This window comes from Pseudophryne corroboree, chromosome 7 (assembly GCF_028390025.1).
Source record: "Pseudophryne corroboree isolate aPseCor3 chromosome 7, aPseCor3.hap2, whole genome shotgun sequence".
NCBI lineage: Eukaryota > Metazoa > Chordata > Amphibia > Anura > Myobatrachidae > Pseudophryne > Pseudophryne corroboree.
In genome coordinates this window covers 447,074,474-447,095,654 of record NC_086450.1, presented here as the reverse complement: position 1 = coordinate 447,095,654, position 21,181 = coordinate 447,074,474, and the positions used below count along the sequence as shown (strand labels likewise).

At 45.5% G+C, this 21,181-nt stretch overlaps 1 protein-coding gene across 2 annotated transcripts; it reads right to left on the bottom strand.

Annotated features, from left to right (window-relative positions):
* Positions 1 to 1,286: 1,286 nt before the first annotated feature.
* On the bottom strand, positions 1,287 to 20,742 carry TFAP4 (transcription factor AP-4). 2 transcript variants are annotated; one of them, XM_063935019.1, is made up of 7 exons: positions 20,594 to 20,742; positions 9,328 to 9,493; positions 8,925 to 9,023; positions 8,501 to 8,671; positions 8,099 to 8,239; positions 5,723 to 5,881; positions 1,287 to 5,067 (listed from the first exon to the last, which is right to left on the bottom strand). In XM_063935019.1, exons 1-7 carry the CDS (start codon positions 20,680 to 20,682, stop codon positions 4,894 to 4,896), a joined length of 999 nt encoding a protein of 332 aa, XP_063791089.1. In that variant the 5' UTR covers positions 20,683 to 20,742; the 3' UTR covers positions 1,287 to 4,893. The 2 variants fall into 2 exon arrangements, with proteins under 2 accessions (XP_063791089.1, XP_063791090.1); XM_063935020.1 differs by lacking the exon at positions 8,099 to 8,239.
* Between the last annotated feature and the right edge of the window lie 439 nt (positions 20,743 to 21,181).

The window sequence follows — 21,181 nt, the reverse complement described above, 5'->3', positions numbered from 1 at the left end:
AAAGCCCTTTGGGGGGACAGAGTGAGAGTATGCCAGCACACACCAGAGCGCTATATAATGCAGGGACTAACTGAGTTATGTCCCCTATAGCTGCTTTTATATAATTTATACTGCGCCTAAATTTAGTGCCCCCCCTCTGTTTTAACCCTGTTCTGTAGTAGACTGCAGGGGAGAGCCAGGGAGCTTCCCTCCAACGGAGCTGTGAGGGAAAAATGGCGCCAGTGTGCTGAGGAGATAGGCTCCGCCCCTTTTTCGCGGACTTTTCTCCCGCATTTTTATGGAATCTGGCAGGGGTTAATATACATCCATATAGCCCTGGGGGTTATATGTGATGTATTTTTGCCAGCCAAGGTGTTTATATTGCTGCTCAGGGCGCCCCCCCCCCAGCGCCCTGCACCCATCAGTGACCGGAGTGTGTGGTGTGCATGAGGAGCAATGGCGCACAGCTGCAGTGCTGTGCGCTACCTTGGTGAAGACTGATGTCTTCTGCCGCCGTTTTTCCAGACCTCTTCTTGCTTCTGGCTCTGTAAGGGGGACGGCGGCGCGGCTCCGGGACCGAACACCAAGGACTGGGCCTGCGGTCGATCCCTCTGGAGCTAATGGTGTCCAGTAGCCTAAGAAGCCCAATCCGGCTGCAAGCAGGCGAGTTCGCTTCTTCTCCCCTTAGTCCCTCGCTGCAGTGAGCCTGTTGCCAGCAGGTCTCACTGAAAATAAAAAACCTAAATCTATACTTTATTTCTAAGGGCTCAGGAGAGCCCCTAGTGTGCATCCAACCTCGGCCGGGCACAAGATCTAACTGAGGCTTGGAGGAGGGTCATAGTGGGAGGAGCCAGTGCACACCAGGTAGTCATAAATCTTTCTAGAGTGCCCAGCCTCCTTCGGAGCCCGCTATTCCCCATGGTCCTTACGGAGTTCCCAGCATCCACTAGGACGTTAGAGAAATGTATTGTGAATGCTAAGACTTGTTGCGTATGATAAATGGGGCTCCATGCAAGCAGCTTCCAACTGTCATTTTTCCATGTGGTTGTGTACACACCCTTTACTAAAAGCCCCAATGTCTCCCTACATATCTAAGAGTAGGAACAATTCTGAGAAAGAGAAATCCAATTCCTTTTGATTTATGGCTGACCGTGTGGTCAGTTGGTCTCATGATGATGTCATGGCGATGGGCCTATTTTATGCGGAGGCCTGGGACTGCATTGCTCATCTGGCCCTGTTGTGTGGTCTTACGTGTAGTGCCAACAGTAAGAATGAAAGACCACAATGAAACGACACAGACAACCAGGTTCTAAAAAACAAAGTACAAACATTTTTATTTTGTTTCTTTACAAAGGCTGCTGCCTTGCAGGGTTTTTTTATGTCACTTTCTTAACAAAATATAAAATAGCTTTTTTTCTCAATAAACACAAGAGCTGAAATGGTTAAAAAAATATGACAGGAAGATCAATCTTCGGTGAAGAGGGGGAGGAGTGCTGGGAATAGCTGGGGGCAAGTTTCGAAGCTGGGGCGTCCTCCCACTTCCTATGCTGAAGAGAAGCGAGCTGCGAATTACGGTGGTGCAGGCTTTACACGTGCTCAGTGTCGTAACATCACCAGCACCCATTGACGCCGGCCATTTTATAGGCTGAACCAATGGTCAAGATTAGTTCAGGGCACAAAATGGCACCTCCCGCCACTGGGTGTAGGCGAAAGATCCACTTAAAACAGAACTTCCCTTTAAAAACAGGACACTGGTCAGTATAACAAAAACAAATCTGAAATATAGCCCAGACGTATGAGGTTTAGCAGATATCTCATATTAAAAGAAGGGTTATCTAGAATTCTATAGGTCCACTAAGCCAGATTAAGAGCCGTAGAACATATACTGGCTTCAGTCCTCTACATTTGCAAAAACATAAAAACCCAGTCATCTTGTGACCCACAAATTCACTAGGAACCTCACTGAGGCATAAAGCACATAGGAGCTGGCTTCATGGCGTCACTGGCGATAAATTGATCCTTGGCACTGCCCACAAATGGCTGCCTGGACTTTGTGCAGCAGACAGATGCATACATAAAGTTTATTTCATTGTCAGTACAGGCCTTACATTTGTACTAGACAATTTGAGCCAATTGCATTGCAGGACGTTGTCCGCAGAGTGACGCCGGAAGATTATACCACCGTCGCACTTCTCAGACTATTGTGTCCCTTCCCAATGTATGTGAGAATATAAAATAAATAAATATATATATATATATATATATATATATATATATATATATATATATATATATACACACACACACACACACACACACACACACACACATTTTGAGTACAACTATATTTTAAGACAAAGTGTTCTATGGAAAATAACCCCCGCCCACCCCCTGACTCAATATGGAATCATATAAAAAATATGCTGGGATGATTCTGTAGCTAGATAAATGGCCTGCACCACGGTAAGTCACAGCACGCTCAATTGCAGAAAACAATGAGACAAAGCTGAAGTGTTTTCCAGCTGCCACTAAGGAGGAACAACAGCAGTCTACCTAATCTTTCCCATCGTTACTGGCAGAGATATCCCTAGCAAACAGGAAACATAAAATTAAATTTAAGTGCTTATGATTTGAGGGAAAAAAACAAAAACAAATAAAAACGTCGAGAAGTTTTCTGAGGAGTTTAAATACAGCCTGCAACTTTCCCCCAAAAAAGCGTTAAACTTCTACCCACACCACCAATGGCAGAGCAACAAATCTCATGAGTGTAAACAGTCACTAGATAGCCTTTCATACTGTAAAACACATACTGGCACAAAATGGCTGCCTGACTCCATTTTCTTGGCTCAGTCAGGGGGAACTAAAAACGGTACAGGATAAGGTAGAATGAAAGTTATCACAGCGAGGCCACCATTTTATGGGCTGAAATCATTTTTCATAACCCTGATCTATTTACTGGGAACTAGTGATAACACGAAGGCATAAGGTAACCATGCTGAGTATTATTTTAGCGCATAAAATGGCTTCCTGCATGGAGTCTAGGCAAAGTACGCTGCATTTTGTTTTCTTGCCCAAAATATCATTTTAAAATAAAATGTAAAAAAAAAAGTTCTAAATTGGCCATTTTTAAGCTAAGAAAATACATTCTCTATCATTCTCCCTAGCTACCAAGGAGGAGGGTTTAGTAATGATCTCATAGCAACACAACATTTTTTAAATTTTTCTGGTAAGTATAAAATAAAGTACATCGGTCACTTAGTTGGTAGCGTGGACCCACCAACCGAGTGGGAAATCCGACCATGTGTCGGCATTTCGCCGGCTGGTCTCCTGATCGCCGAGGATTCCGACAGCCGGTATACTGACTGCATCCCATGGCCATTTATAGGCTAAAACTATAGTAAGAAGAATGCGGCCTCCATCAATTCAACGCCTTTTCTGCCTCAGCGACGGAACTACTTCATAGTGAATTCATGGGCTGAATTATTTATCCGCACTTTGAGAAGGGACCTGCACTCAGAATTTCGTTTTAACCTGCCAACATTCATTTATACTGTGACAAACGGAAATCTCCATCAAGTACAGTTTAGCGTTACCTGTAACTCCGGGCAGAGGTACGCAGGGAGTTACAGTGGTAGCAATACATTTATTACCCATATCCATCCAATCCTGACTTCAGTTCTGATGCACAGTCAACTAAAATGATTAAAGGCCATAGCAGCAAATGGAATCCAGAATCTAATGTAGTGCTAGGACTTTGTGTGGTCTGTACAAGTGTCAGCTAGGGGTCACTATGACTTTATGAAAGCAAGTTAAACATGTTAGAATACTAGATCCTAAATGCTTAACGCTCTGGTCTCCACAGTGCCACCATGTGGTGTAAAGGCCTGCACAATGTTTTTTTGAGGCAGATAAAAAAAAAAAAAAAACACAGATAGGGTTTGTTATACCCACAGCAATGGCCTATTCTAGTCTTTTTTTTTTTTGTTTTTTTGTTTTTATCGACAAGTTTCCTTTAAAAGAAAGAAACCAATGTCAAATATAGGTATAATATACACACAGCGAGGTCTATAAAATATATAGAAGTATAAAATGTATTTATAAAGTTATAAATCGGAAAAGAATGGTTTGTGTGGCATTATAAGAGGTCTCCACTTAATTTAAGAACTGTAGTGGGGATCACTAGTGGGCCCGATACATTCTTTATCGAGCAGCTTTCCAGCGCTCATACATACAAAGGCCTCAGCCAATCACCTTTGGTGTTACTTGGCTCTCTACATCACAGGAAAGATCCAAGTCAACGCTCTAACTTGAACACCTCCACGTCAGGTCTCTTCTGTTAACACAAAGGCTGGGCCCCTGCTAAAGAAAGCCAAGGACGAGGTCCCCACCAAAAGTTCTTCTAAATAAAGTGGAAGTTACCCTTTATTACCATAGCTCGTAGATATCTTGGAAGTCCAGGACTATTACGTGGTAACCTAGGACTCCAAAATCGGCAATTAGCAACACTTCACCAACAAGTCTCTACCGCATCTCTAACCAGTGCAGGCCTAAACCCCCTTCTGCCGGGAAAGCTTTAAGAAAAATAATTCAGGTATTGAGGGACTGTGGTACATTTTAGGAATAAAAAAAATAAAAAATAAAAGTAAGCACCCCTACTATGACACTCCTCCATTGTCTAACAGACCAGGGCAATCCCTTAGTGCTTTAACCCCTTCTCCCTCAACAACCTCATTACAGTATCTTTGCGGTCAGCAGTAGACCCCCCCCCCACCTCCCCTATAAACCCTACGCATTTGGGGGAAGGAGGCTGGCAGAGGGTAGCCCCTGACAGAGCTCCCTCAAGTACCCTCAAGGCCTCCTCCTGCCCTCCAGTTTCCCCAGTCTCTTGCCCACTCCTGGGTAGGGCAGCAGATGTCAGGGGTCCTCCATGGCGTCATCCTTGCTTTGCTCTGCTTCGCTGTCATCGCATTCTGTGTCCGAGGCAGTGTCCGAATCTTCGCATGGGCGTGCAACGTTAACGATGACCGCCCTCCGCTGCTCCTCTTCCTGCAGCTGCTTCTCCCGTGTGCCCTCTATGTGCTGTATGGCCTGGGGAGAGGGAAAGGAAGGAGAGCGTAGGTTAGAAAAGTGTAAGAGCACTTACACAAATAAAGTAAATATTCTACATATAACCGCATTTTTTGTTTCACTATTAAATTAAAGCAAGACTGCACCAGTACAACCCGATCCCACCTCGTTACATTCCTCTGTCCAACACTGGGATCGAGATTACACTAATTAGCCTTAGCCAGGAGCGCCAATAACAGCTGGTATAAAGTATGTAGGCCTGGGCTGGCAAATAATATGGAGACACACCCCCCAACATGACAAGCCACGCCTCCATCAGTGTGGTGCAAAAAGAGAAATCATGCGGCCACACCTCCCTTTGTAACAGTCCTTAACATTTCTCATGACAGCTCCAATCCTATCTGAACCAACAGCGCAAACAAAACACATGTGCGGCAACCATAACTCCCTGACTACAGAAAACAATTGTTTCATAGGCACTATAGCACCGAACACCTGGCTGGTAATTAATAGTTACAGAAGGCTCTTCGTTTATTTCTTATTAATGCGGATAGAGCAGAAAGGTCTGATAACAGCCCACAGTACTCGTACTCAAACTGTTGAATGACTAAGAATAAATGTCGTATTGTCCATCTTAGACCGATTCCAACCGCTGCGCTCCTTATTGCACACCCACCTGCACAATGGTGTCCAGGTTTTGCCGGGATGTGGACACCGAACTGATTACGGAGGAATGTCCCATAGTCACGACATTGACGTGGTGAGAAGGTGGAGGTGCGGGAACGATTACCGTGGGGTGGTGAGTGGGCGCCAGGGGCAGATGTGGTGCCAGGAGCTGTAGGGACAGGATGGGTATTAAATGAAACAACAGCACACAAAAAACAATAAAACACACTAAAACCAAAAACAACAAAATATGATGAACTTGCACAATGGTGCAATAAAATAAACAAAAATTAGAAAATAAAATGTATGTATACATAAAGCTACAGTTTGTAAACCCTTTAGAATGTTCAGGATTTCTGCATAAATGCAACCAGAAAAGTGTGTAACTTTTTACTGATCAAAATGATCCAAAATCAAATCTGTTGGAAAAAGTTCTGAACACGGATGTCACCGTCTCCTAGAGTGCTTGTCCATCAAAAATCACTCCAAGAGCAAGTCATAATATCCCATGGGTATCGTCCAAGGATCTGCAAGACCTACCGGCTAAAGGTAGAGAAGTATTAGAACTCGAGGACATACACTGAGACTGGAGGGGGGGTGGGGAGGTTCAGGGGAAATTTAAGGAAAAATTACTTCACAAAAAGGGTAGTGGATAAGTGGAATAGCCTCCCATCAGAGGTGGCAGAGGCTAAGACTGTAGAGCAATTTAAACATGCTTGGGTTAGGCATATGAATATCCTTACAAAGAATTAAGGTTCAAAAAGGGTTGAGATTGCCTAAAGGATAAAAAAAAAAAAGGGGCAGACTAGATGGGCCAAGTGGTTCTTATCTGCCGTCAAATTCTATGTTTCTATGTTTTTAAGGAAATGTCTACAGGAGACCATTATCGGGACGGTGCAAAGGCCAGAGTGCATGGGAGGATGGCAAGGAGGAAGCCGCTAGTCTCCAAGAAGGTTACTGCTGAAAACCATCTGGATGGGCAAGGCGACGAGTATAAATAGAACTTTCTGCTTTGTATGAGAACCTCATGCTAGGAGAGAACTAAGCATGAGAACCACCGCATTCCAACAGAAGCAACATTTGGGGCTGTTTTGCTGCCATGGGAACAGGACGTTTTGCCATCATTGATGAAGCTATAAATTTTGGCCCAGCAACCTCTAAACCAATAGAGATGTTGCGGTAGGACCTGAGGCAGGATGCCCATGCAAGAAAGCCCACCAGGATCTGGGAGTTGAAAGACTTCTCCAAGGCGGAATGGACCAAAACTACTCAAGGGGGAGGTCACACAAGTCACTCAATCCTTGAGGATCACTTTTTTCCCCAACAAAATAAAAATGTAAATCATTTTGATCAATAATTGGATTAAAATTTATATCATGTTGCATTTTATTTTGTTTTACTTTTCCAGTCCTTTGTCTTAGTAGATCTGAAGACATTTAGGGCCGGACGTATTGACGCCCGAGTTCAGTGGCCGAGCAGGATGCCAGCCAAGCAGGGATGTTTTTTAAAGGGGCAATCACTTATAAGGCAAAACCATGAAATTTAGGGCCGGACGTATTAACTCCCGAGTTCAGCAGCCGTGTGGAAGGCCGGACGAACTTGGATGTTTTTTTTTTTTTTTTTTTAAAGGGACAATCACTTACAGGGCAAAACTATGCCTTGTAAGTGATTGCCGTTATAAAAAAACATCCCAAGTTCAGCCGGCATCATGGACGGCCGCTGAACTCTGGTGTCAATACATCCGGCCCTTAATATCTGATTTATGCAGACATTCAAGAAGTTTGAAAGGGTTTACAAACTTTCCAGCACCGCTGTATAAGGTGCTCCAATGTATAGATAAGACAGTGTCTAGACAGACAGTCAATAGGTCGACATGATATGGTCGACAGGGTCAACAGGTAAAAAAAGAAGACAGTGCTTAAGGTCGACAGGTACAAAAGGTCAACATGACAATGGGGATTTTCCACATATTTTTCCACTTTAGCTTGATTTACCATCCACATGGACTACGATTGGGAATAGTATCCTGCCCGAACCATGGCGTGCCCGCAAGTGTATACATATGCAGTAACTGCGGTCACACATGAAACATACAAAATAACACACAAAAAACACGTCGACCATTTCCATGTCAATCTTTTGACCCTGTCGACCATATGGGGTCGACCTAATGACTGTCTGATTACTGTAGAACTTCTATACCACACCCTGTGTAGGAAACAGCTTTGGAATGAATGTAAATGTTGGCGGTGGTCAGATGAGTGCCCAATAGCGCAGCAAATGGGAAGCAAGCGAGGTTTGGCAGGCCCCAAGGCAACCAGGCAGTGTAAGGTCTGAGTGACAGGACGGATGAGATTAGGGTGGGAGGAGATAGGGCTGGGCTCACCTGGGAGTGGAGATGCTGGTTCGCCCTGTCCAGTGACTCCAGCTGCTGGCCCTGTGCCTGCCCCCCCTCTTCCTCTTGCTGGATTTGTTGAGCTATAGCCTTCAGCTTCTCAGGGTACATATGAGCTTCCACAGCCCGCACCTGTCAGTCAGTCATAGCAGTCAATCACAGAGAGTCCGGCCAATGGGATGCCGTCACGGCATGCTTACAGACCGGCAGCTTCGCATTCCGAGAAAACGCTCTCTCTACCAAACATGCAGCATGCCAATTACCCTACTGTGACATCCTAAACTGCTAGGACCACTCTCAGTCTAGCCAGCTGAAACAAATAGCGATGCACCCGTATGCCGTTACCCAGGCTACTTTGCATGCACCCGGACAGTCTATGGCCAAATCATTTACCTGCTCCTCCAACATCATCCGCACGGAACGTTCCTTGTCCAGCTGCTGTCTCAGTTCAATCATCTCTCTCCGCAGATCATCTGCTTTCTCCTCCTCCCAGATATCCGGGGAACCGATGCCCTCGTCCTTGTCTTCCGCCCGTCGCCGTTTAGGGGATGAGCCATTGAACTCCTGCAATACACAGGCACCATCATGAGATGGATATTACGGATGGAGTAAACGGGAACGCGGAATATCATACATAACATACAGAAAGCTTCAGGCCGACTTCCAGACGGTTGACAGACCTTTAAAGTCTATCTTTGCACTGTATCTCCCAGCAAGCTCTGCGGTTTAGGGACAGCAATAAACAGTACAGCTCGGCCAAGTCAGACATACAATGGAGATACAGGTATAGATCCAGGACATTGCGTGGCTTCCTTACCTGGATAAACCGCTTGAGCTGGGTGTTCTGCTGCAATAACCTGGTCTTCTCCTGCTCCAGGGAGAATATATAGTCTGCCGTCTGCTGCAGGATTGCTGCCTGTGCAGGGGAGACAGACAACAAACAGCGTCAGTTTAAAAAGACTGCTCACAATTACTCCAGAAGCGTCAGCAGTAGCCTCTTTGGACGGGTGGGGAGGGTGAGGGGGGTCAGAAGGGCTGGAGTCTTCCTGCACATATCCATGCAATACTAATTTACAAATTGAAGGAGATTAGGCAGAATACAAAGACCTAAGCTCAAAACACATGACATAAAAAGACCAACACAAAAAATACCTCCCCCGTATACTGCCTACGTACATACAGATTCTTGTACCGAAAACCCTGATTCTGTGGTTCCTCACCTTGCTCAGCTTCTCCCCATCTGTATGAGGGATTAGGGTTTTCAGGGACTGGAAGCCTGCGTTGATACTCTGCATGCGTCGACGCTCGTTGCTATTGGCAATTTCCCGGCGTATCCGTCTTTCCTGGTCTCGTTGGGTCTCTGGTGTCAGTGGGATGTTGGCTAGGCTGAGAGAAAAATAAAAAGGGGGGGGGGGGATAAGGATCAGGCCAAATTTCAGGAAGAAAAAAAAATAAATCTATCTCATTCTGTATATATGAGACGACACGTGAATAAATAATGCACACAGGTCCTCCGACACCAGAGGGGTTAAGGTGGGTGAGGCTCCTATTCCGGCCTGCATAGTATGACCTATTAGGCAACTCCGTGTGTGGCCCCTCTCAGGGAAGGATGGAAGCCGGATCTGAGGACCCCCCTTTCATCCCCTCCTGTCTGCCCTGAGGGCGCTGTAATAACTTCCAGATGACAATACAGGAGGAGATGGAAGGCAGCTGACCCCTCAGGGCTGGATGAGGGAACTCCAGCTTCCTGCCCCCACCAAATATTTTCCCCTCTCAATTGTTGGGATTAGGACAGAGCACAGCAATAAAACACCTCACAGAGACCTGGGATATTAAAGTCTTCACTAAGTTCCATGCGTAGTAATAATAATGTCTGTCTTGCACTTGGCTCCGATGACAATGACGTGTTCATACACCCACTGCCACTTCCAGCTGACAGGCTGTGTACTGAAGTGCACCTACTCACAGCGGAGGCAGGACTTGGCGAGAGTCTGATCAATTCATAAGCAACTAGCCATATCAAAGTGTACCTCGTGCCTCACTCATACCACTACAGTGCCTCATGAATGAGGTAATATTCTATAGAATATGTACATACACTGTGATGACTATAGTCCGGGGTAGAGGGGTGCAATAATGTCACGGGCCTAGGATAATAAACAGATCCACCTATTCCATTCGCTGGATCTTTTTGTTTTGTTTTTTTCCCCTACAATGGGTCAGTAAAAAAAGTTCTGAAATTATCTTATTTAAATAGTTCATAACCTTGATAAGGACGGACGCGTAGATACTTCATTTTTAATAATCTACTCCAGTCTTCTCATTATTAGCGAAGGGTGTTAAGTTATCTGCCAATAGAGGGACCTGGAGCACCAGGCCCGAAGCCAAAATCCCTACCGTGCGCTGCACAGATGGCCGTAGCCGGAACCCTAACAGCAGATTGTTATGTGCTAGACAGAACATATACTGTGCCATACACACACACACACACACACACACACACACACACACACACACACACACACACACACACTGCAACAACGTACAGGCCTGTAGCACAGGATTCTGTATCGGGTCCTGACCTTTTTAATAGTTATACTGCTCACTTTGCAGGTGGCACTAAATGACTTTGCTATTAATATAGAGAAGGTAGAAACGATTTGGAACAAAGGGAAAGTTTGGCTGAGGAACAGCGAATGAGGTAGAGGTAGTTCTGGTGTGGTGCCTGCACATTACATATGATACAACTGGAGACAGGTGTGAGGGAAGAGGAGGTTGGAATACAAGCAGAATGAACGCTAAGTAACCCAATGTATGACAGGTGCCTGCTGCAGGGGCCAGTATGTTCCTAGCACAGGATACAGGTCTGCGGGCACACCAGGACCCCCCATGCCTGCGCTGCCTCTAATCACCCTACCTATGGCACTTTTAGTTCTATCAGGGAGGCAACTTGAGCACCCCAATCTTTTGATAAAGTGGGCTCCAATGTATACATAAAGCGTGGCACAGATGTTGTACCAAAGATATAAGGCAACTACTGGAAATCGGTTCCGAAAGAAGGACAGGAGGGTGAGTGGCACACGGGCAGACTTAGGGGTCTATTTACTAAGCCTTGGATGGAGATAAAGTCACTGGAGATGAAGTACCAGCCAATCAGCTCCTAGTTGTCATTTTTCAAACACAGCCTGTGACATGGCAGTTAGAAGCTGATTGGCTGGTACTTTATCTCCAGCCAGGGCTTAGTAAATAGACCCCTAAGTGAGGGAATACAATGGTTACAAATTCAAAAAGGCACCTTAGAGGCTACAGCACATCTGATGTCATAATGCCTTGCACAGTGAGCTTTAGGCCATTACACCTAGGTGGTTTCACCATAATCACACAGATGGCTTCTTCTAAGGGGACAATGGTACATCCACTGCACATAGAGAAGAGTTCTTCTCTGTAAGGGCACTACAGTACATCCACAGCGCAGAGATGGATTCTTCTGTGTAAGAGCATTCCGGTACATCCACTGCACACAGAGATGGATTCTTCTGTGTATAGGTATTACGGTCCATCCACTGCACACAGAGATGGGTTCTTCTGTGTAAGAGCATTCCGGTACATCCACTGCACACAGAGATGGATTCTTCTGTGTATAGGTATTACGGTCCATCCACTGCACACAGAGATGGATTCTTCTGTGTATAGGTATTACGGTCCATCCACTGCACACAGAGATGGGTTCTTCTGTGTAAGAGCATTCCGGTACATCCACTGCACACAGAGATGGATTCTTCTGTGTATAGGTATTACGGTCCATCCACTGCACACAGAGATGGATTCTTCTCTGTAAGAGTATTCCAGTCCATCCACTGCACACAGAGATGGATTCTTCTGTGTATAGGTATTACGGTCCATCCACTGCACACAGAGATGGATTCTTCTGTGTATAGGTATTACGGTCCATCCACTGCACACAGAGATGGATTCTTCTGTGTATAGGTATTACGGTCCATCCACTGCACACAGAGATGGGTTCTTCTCTGTAAGAGTATTCCAGTCCATCCACTGCACACAGAGATGGGTTCTTCTGTGTATAGGTATTACGGTCCATCCACTGCACACAGAGATGGATTCTTCTGTGTATAGGTATTACGGTCCATCCACTGAACACAGAGATGGATTCTTCTGTGTATAGGTATTACGGTCCATCCACTGAACACAGAGATGGATTCTTCTGTGTATAGGTATTACGGTCCATCCACTGCACACAGAGATGGATTCTTCTGTGTATAGGTATTACGGTCCATCCACTGAACACAGAGATGGATTCTTCTGTGTATAGGTATTACGGTCCATCCACTGCACACAGAGATGGATTCTTCTGTGTATAGGTATTACGGTCCATCCACTGAACACAGAGATGGGTTCTTCTGTGTATAGGTATTACGGTCCATCCACTGCACACAGAGATGGATTCTTCTGTGTATAGGTATTACGGTCCATCCACTGCACACAGAGATGGGTTCTTCTCTGTAAGAGTATTCCAGTCCATCCACTGCACACAGAGATGGGTTCTTCTCTGTAATGGCATTACGGTACATCCACTGCACAGAGATGGGTTCTTCTCCGTAAGGGCATTACGGTACATCCACTGCACAGAGATGGGTTCTTCTCCGTAAGGGCATTACGGTACATCCACTGCACACAGAGATGGGTTCTTCTCTGTAAGGGCATTACGGTACATCCACTACACACAGAGATGGGTTCTTCTCTGTAAGTGGGCTATGGTACATCCACTGCATGTAGAGAAGGGTTCTTCTCTGTAAGGGCACTACGGTACAGCCACTGCACATGAAGAGGCCATGAACTTTGACCACATGACAAGCTCTCTTATGAGTATGGTCCTAGCTGACCTGTCTTTTCAATGTATGAATTAATTTGACTGTAGGTCCTTGTTCTAAGTATTTCCCAACTTCCCAGCACTATGGTGCATACGAACCAAACCACTACTGACTGAAATAGCAGCCACGAATATTAAAAAAAAAAAAGGTAATATATGTATTGAAATGTATGATTAAGTCTAATATTTGTAAAGCAGATCTAAAATAATAACGCAACATTGCAAACCTACCCATCCCAGGCTGTGGATTCATTCTGCGGATTGTCTGAATCACACACAATGCAATTCTAGAAGCCAGTTAGACTGTTTTACCCTCAACATAGCAGGGTAGTGGTCCCAAACGGCCCAGGGATTCCAATCATCAGCAAAATAATGGTTACATCTGACAGTGTATAAGGTCATCACCAGACAGCGTTCATAAAGGCCCTTCAGACTTAGCCCGACTGCCAAATGGCGGATCTTTCCCAAATGTCCACACACGTGTAACCAACACATATCTGGCTGCGCAGTGACCGATTTACTGGCAGGCACTGACACTAAGAGACTACTGCATCGTTACTACCATTAAATAGAAGTTCATATATGTATGTTTTCATAGGTTAGTGCAACATATGTATGTAAACTAATAGGAAGATATAACAATGGATTCACTAAACAACAACAACAACAACATCTCATATACTAGAGAGAATGAAGCACAGTACTTTGTGTGCTGCGACACCGCCACCTAGTGTCCCTCGGTGATGTCATCAGACTAGTGAGAGCTGCATATTTAAGGAATACGGTTAACATAAAATAAATGAATTGCTGGTTACAATTCATTCTGTATATTTGTATTCAGTAACACAAGTTGCACATTGTGTACATATTTCCATTTAACAGTACATGACCTGCCAGTCACAACACATCCACACGTGCTTTTTAGAAGTTTATACAAGTTTACCCCTTTGATTCTAGGTCTACATCACTGAAGCACAACGATACTCAAACACAACCCACAGCGTTCAAACATGGTTACTCACGGTTAAACTTCCCAGCTCCTTAAATATACCGCATCTCCAAACGCCCAGGTAGATTTGTACAGAAGATGCTACAAAACGCCACAGTGACGTTCAACGGCTTGAGAACATGCTGTCATTTACAGGCTTCTATTGGCCAATATGCAAATGCAGGGGACCCAGGGCTACGGAATAAGCATGTGTACCCTGCGCTGGATTGGGCGACGCTAGTATGGGGTAGCGTTTTGTCATACATTCAATTTACTATGTGATGGGGCAAGGATAAGTAAAATATATTCTTTTTAAATAAAAATGTAAAAACAAAAAATGTAATTCACACCGATAATTAAATTGCGCAGTATCCCCTGAAGCGCTGTATATAAATGCCGCTAAGAAATATTATATCGTTTGGAATCAGTCTACCCACTTTTTTTGGTCGACATGAGTTTTTTACATTTTTATACTTTTTTTGGGAACTTTTTCATACTTTACAATCCACGTGGACTATGATTGGGAACGGTAACCTGGTGAAGCGAGCCATGAGAGGGGACATGGTGCATTAATTGGGGTTCCCTGTCACTTTACGCAGAAAACGACACAAAAAAAAAAGTTGTTTTTTTAAAAACCACGCATGTCGACCTTTTTCATGTGTCGACCAATTGTCTATGTCGACCATGTCAATGTTGAACAATAGTGTTCGACCTAATGAGTGTCGACCATTCATACCGGAAAACCTTTTTTTCCCCGGTGTGGTATGACTTGTCTACATTCTAAGATCCACAGTCAAAATGTTGACCACAGATCAACAACGAATATTTTGGCATACATGTTGACATAGAAACATAGAATTTGTCAGCAGATAAAAACCGCTTGGCCCATCTAGTCTGCCCCTCGTGTTCAGAACGTCGACATAATTTTTAGAGTTAGGCTAAAATAAACAAAAACCAACCATGCTTAAAATGCTGACTCGTTCAGAATGTGGAAATTTAAACACGTCGACATTTTAACCATGCCGATCATGTTGACTTTGGTTGCCAGTCTAACATCTATGTCGACAAATGGACTGGAGAGCTTTTTGTCTAGTCTGAAAATGCTGCATCACTGGTAAACTAGACTCATTTCTATAAGCATCCTTATACTATAACGTTACTGCGGCATTTGTGCTTGGTGTCCTATGATGAGGTCACAATTTGGTACGGCTGCGTGACGAGTCATGTACCACATTCATACAAAGCAATTAAACATGTAGGTGAGCCCGTGTAAATCTGTACGCATTAGGCAAAAATCTACCTAAGGTAAATCACCATTTACGTAGATAAAAAGTTTTTTTTGACAAAAAATTTTAAAATAAGGTTTGCTTTTGTTTTTTTTAAGGATGATGCCGCACATTGTTGATACATTAAGGATATCTAAATAATCATTGATCTGATAGGTTAAACCTCATACTATGTGGAAGGGCAGTCATGGTCTGCTTTGTATCAGGTAAATGATAAGAAGCTACCCAATATAAGAGTTAATAAAAAACAAAAAGATTGTTGCGCTGCAGGTGGGGCAGATGTAACATGTGCAGAGAGAGTTAGATTTGGGTGGGGTGTGTTCAAACTGAAATCTAAATTGCAGTGTAAAAATGAAGCTATCTTAACATTTGTGGGCTACATGCAAAATCCACCAGTATTTACCCTGCACAGAAAAAAATATAACCCACCCACATCTAAATCTCTTTGCACATGTTACATCTGCCCCACCTGCAGTGCAACATGGTTTTACCCAGTTGTTTGCTTTTTTGCTTTACTTACAAACATGAACCAGGCACTATGCATTGTAGCACCTATCCTTGTGTATCAACGCCTATTTCCCTATAGAGTGTGAGCCTGCATGCAGGGCCCTCTTACCTCTGTCTATTATTACCCAATCTTGTTTTATTACTGTTTGTTCCCAATTGTAAATGTGCAAAGGGATACGCTGCGCTATATATAAGTAACTTAATAATAATATATTTGAGACATTGGGCCTAATTCAGATCTGATCGCAGCAGCAAATTTGGTAGAAGTTGGGCAATGTGCACTGCAGGGGGGGGGGGGCAGATATAACATGTGCAGAGAGAGTTAGGTTTGGGTGGGGTGTGTTCAAACTGAAATCTAAAATTGCAGTGTAAAAATAAAGCAGCCAGTATTTACCCTGCACAGAAACAATATAACCCACCCAAATCTAACTCTCTATGCACGTTATATCTGCCCCACCTGCAGTGCACATGGGCCCTCATTTAGAGTTGATCGCTCGCTAGCTATTTTTTGTAGAGCAGCGATCAGATAGTCGCCGCCTCTAGGGGAGTGTATTTTCGTTTTGCAAGTGTGCGAACGCTTGTGCAGCCGAGCGGGACGAAAAGGTTTTTTGCAGTTTCTGAGTAGCTCTGGACTTACTTAGCCCTTGTGATCACTTCAGCCTGTCCGGTCCCGGAATTGACGTCAGACAACCGCCCTGCAAACGCTTGGACACGCCTGCGTTGTCCCTACCACTCCCAGAAAACGGTCAGTTGACACCCATAAACGCCCTCTTCCTGTCAATCTCCTTGCGATCGGTTGTGCGAATGTATTCGTCTCTAGAAGCATTGCACAGCAAGGATGCTGTTTGTACCCATATGGCGCGTGTGCGCATTACAGTGCATGCAAAGTAGTAACCTGATTGCTGTGCCGCGAAAAACGGCAGCGAGCGATCAACTCGAAATGAGGGCAATGGTTTTGGCCAAATGCTAACAAATTTGCTGCTGTGATCAGGTCTGAATTACCCTCATTGTTGGCTAAGTCACATCTATTTTGTGCTGCGCTCCCGTTTTATGTCCATTTCTCCTTTTCCTTATAAGCATTAATAAGCAGGGACCTCTCATTGTTTTCTCCATGTAGTTATGCAGTAAGTGGATGTAAATTATGTAAACCTCTATAGCTGTGTAAATCTTTCACCATGTATTAACGTCATTGTGCTGTATGTTCTTTCCCCGTGTACGCTGCTACGAAACACTTGCGGTGCTAATATATATATATATATATATATATATATATATATATATGTATGTCCAAGTGGTCGGCACTCCTGATTAAATGAATATAATGCCTGGTGCCTTCTCTTGCAGAGTTATCCACTGTATAAACAAATAGAATTGAGCGGCACTCTCAGGACTTTAACAAAGAACGGGTCCTCAGCCCATCATAAGTTAGCAACGTTTCGGTAATTTTATTTCAACCGTCGTCAGGCATAATATATATATATATATATATATATATATATATATATATATATATATATATATATATATATATATATATATATATACACACACACTTTTCAGCTGCTACTACCTGCAAGCAGATTACACAGGATGAATGGCTTCAAATCAATTGTCTTCCATTATTGCATGATATAGTTTTAATGGTGTGTTAAAAGCTTTAGAATGTGGCATGATGTACTTCTGACGGGTTACTGCATGAGTGCGATATAATGGGCAGTAAACACTTACAGCATGGGAGCGTTTCCAGTTTCCATGCATGTGTGCGAGCAAGCCTTAATACCTGCTGCTGTATAGGAGACACACACAGGCATGTGCCGGGAGCAGGGCTTACCACTCACTGCAGGATATGCCAACACTTCATACATGAGGATCAACATCAATAGTGACATAAGGAGAAGATTCCACCCTTCAGGGTATCCCAGGCCAGGTAAGGACACATAAGAGGCTTTTGGTTCCAGAAAACTTGTGACAGCTATTTACTTATTAAAACACGGCTTTTCACACATATTCCTTGTCGTGTCCAATACTTTAGACAGGTATGGTCATTTTGCGCATCTAAACCCCATGCTTTGGGGCGTGAGAGGTGTGAAAAACAATGGGCGTCCAGCACCGGAACAAACATTTTCAGATCGCCCCGTGTAAAAGTAACAGGCAATATGCCGCAACCAGGTGAGCAAAAACATTTTAAAAACCTCCCTATGTGTTAGTGCAGTGCAAAACTAAATCCCGCAGGTTTCCTTCTGTCAGTGTCGTCTGCTGCTGTACCTATGTTTATTTACCCTGCAGTTGTCCTATATTATCTTCAACTGTAATGGTGTGTACACACGGTGAGATTCGGACTAACCCCGATTCTCACTCTGCAATAGGGGCTAAGTCGGTATCGCAAGCATATAATGACTGTGCTTGCGATACTGACTATGTGCGATTTTGGCTGTCAATTTTGACTATCTTTTCTACGAGATAGTCAAAATCGACCTGCCTGCACAGTCTATCTAGGCTTGCGATGCCGACCGCGCGGGACCGCGCATCGGCATCTCAGCGGGATCGCAAGGTGACTTTCACCTTGTGATCTGCACTAACCTTTCATACGATTTTGACTATATAGTCAAAATCGTAAGAAAATATCTCACCGTCTGTACACACCATAAGTCACTGTTTTCCTGTTTTGATTATCTTGTTTATATACTCTATAATTGGGCGCTGCGTATCCCTTGTGGTGCCATATAAATAAAGGATAACAACAACAACAACAACAACAACAGGAATAGGAGCTGTTCAGATGCAAAACTGTTACCCCGTGTGAGGAACATCTACACCAGGCATGTCCAAACTGCGGCCCTCCAGCTGTTGTGAAACTACATATCCCAGCATGCCCCGACACAGTTTTGCTGTCAGAGAATGCTAAAGCTGTGCCAGGGCATGCTGGGATGTGTAGTTTCTCAACAGCTGGAGGGCCGCAGTTTGGACATGCCTGATCTACACAATAATAGCACTCTTGCCGCATGTGTAACTTATGGCCCCCTGTCCCCACAGCTTCTGAGGTTGTGTAATAAATGACACGTGAGCTGTAGTATAGCATTACATACATAGCATGAGCTGTTATTAGTATATACACACACACACGATATAGCGAGCTGCAATACATGATATGAGCTGTATTATTACACCCTATGTATATATGATAAAATGAACTGTTATTACACCATACACACATATAGTGAGCAGTGTTATATTGCACGATAGGAGTTATTACCCTACGTCACATTGTATGTGCTGTTATCACACCATAGGTGTGATATGAGCTATTACACTACATATACATTTTATATAATGACCTGTTATATGACAGTGATGCGAGTTATTACAACCTATATAGAAGATATAATGATGTGTGTTATTAATTATACTATTCACTTTATATAATAAGGTGTGTTAATGCACCATGTGCAGTGTTATTGCCTACCTCCCAACATGACCCTCTCCAGGAGGGACACAATGCTCTGCTTCTGGACTTTTTTCTTAATTTGTGATTGCCAGCACCTGTTTTGAACAGGTAAATTAATAAAGAAATGTGTTTCAGCACAGGTGCTGGCAATCATACAGTAAGAGGGAAGCCCAGGAGCAGAGCATTGTGTCCCCCCTGGAGAGGGTCATGTTGGGAGGTATGTTATTACACCACAGGTACACGAGGTACAGCAGCAGTGCACTCAGTTAAGTATAGTGTGTGCGAGGGGAGAGCCTGCTGCTGGTCACATGACCCGCCCCCTCGGCCGCGGCAGCACGCTTTGTGCTGGGGAGACAGCATGGCCAGGCAGCGACTACACTTCCCGGCCTGCCCCGCGCCGCCGAACTACATCTCCCGGCGGCCCGTGCGCCGCGACACTCCTACTCCAGGCGGGCTGCAGAGTCACGGCCAGGCCTGTCTGCGTGACTCTTCCTCAGCCGACAGCCAGGCTGCAAGGTCACGGGTGGGAGAGCCCGCGGGCTGCCAGTGCGGACCCCCGGCCAGTCAGCGCCCCTGCCTTGGTGCCCGTGTGGTGACAGGGCTCCGTCCGTGCTGCCCCGGGGGCTTTTATTCTAACCCCCCTTTCCCTCACACTCCTCCGATAGTGACAACAACAACACGAGCAGCAGCGGCAGTAACAATGCTGAGGGGGCGTGTTACACAGCAGCTGTGCTGCCATCATCATCACACTCCTCACACACACCGCGGCCGTGCTGCGTGACCTTGTCTGCTGGCGCTACTCTCTCTGTGTATTACTGTATATACCGTGCCGCCCCCTCCCACCGCCTGCTCCATAGCAACGTGACCTTGTGCGCACACGCCGCAGCACCACAACCCCCAGCATCGGGGGCGTGCTGAGACTTGTAGTCCCCTCCCCAGTCACTGTGTATATATGCAGCCCGTGCGGCGTGTTTATGCGGCCCCGCCCCCTGACGGGTGGCCCAGGGCGAGATTGTACCCGGGTGTCCCTGGCTGGCAGCGCTGTGCCCCCTCCTCCCCTGGTCGCAGCGCTGCAGCATGGCCGGGGCACCGCCGCCGCCACCACGTGGGTCTGTTTGCAGCTGACAAACCTCCAGCGCCCCCCTTACCCCCTCCCCTGCCGGGCCATGCTGCATGATGGGGTACAGCCCACCTACCCCCCCCCCCCCCCCCCAAATCCCAGCTGCACCCCCGCCCGCCCCCTGCCAGGTGATGTAAGGAGAGCTGCAGAGCAGCCAGCATGCACCATGTGCTGCACCATGCACACACACACATACATACAGACACACACATACATACAGACATACATACATACATACAGACAGGCACCTACCTGCACAGACCCCCAATCACCTCCTTCTCCGTCTTCCTGAAGTGCTGCAGGGAGGACACTTTCTGCGCGGGCATCATGAAATACTCCATAGCAATCGGCAGCAGCAGGGAGATCCACAGCCACCTCCACACCCCCCCACTACTCCCCAAATCTAGTGTGCCCCCCCTCCCCACCCCCCTCTGTACTCCTGCCCCCCAGCTGCTCCCCCTCTTGCAGTGCCGGGGTCCCCCCGATCAGCCCTATTGATTAGGTGATGCTGTGTGCCAGGGATCAATGGTGTAGTGTGTGTAGGATGTCCCAGATGATCAGGGGGAGGTGTCTGTCTGTCTCTCTCCTTGTGCTCGCTCTCTGTCTCTCTCAATGTGAGTGTGTGTTTGCAGCTGATGTCTGTTTCAAGGCGGGAAACAGCTGGTGAGAGATCAGAAACAGCACCCCTCCCCCCTCCCAGCAACCCCCCGCTACCCCCCCTTCTTCCACCCTGAGCCAAATCCCAGCCCTTCTTCCGCAGAGTAAGGCATTGCATGTAAACAAAGGACTATTTGCAGAGCATTGCATGGCCTCCTGCAGCAGGGAGAGGGCAGGCTTTTG

Excerpts from the sequence above, each read along its gene's own strand:
- TFAP4 (XM_063935019.1), bottom strand. The coding sequence starts at position 20,682 with ATGGAGTATTTCATGATGCCCGCGCAGAAAGTGTCCTCCCTGCAGCAC. Across the intron at positions 5,882-8,098 it reads ACCAGCATCTCCACTCCCAG|CTCCTGGCACCACATCTGCC; the intron begins GTGAGCCCAGCC and ends CTGTCCCTACAG. Across the intron at positions 5,068-5,722 it reads ACCTGGACACCATTGTGCAG|GCCATACAGCACATAGAGGG; the intron begins GTGGGTGTGCAA and ends CCCTCTCCCCAG.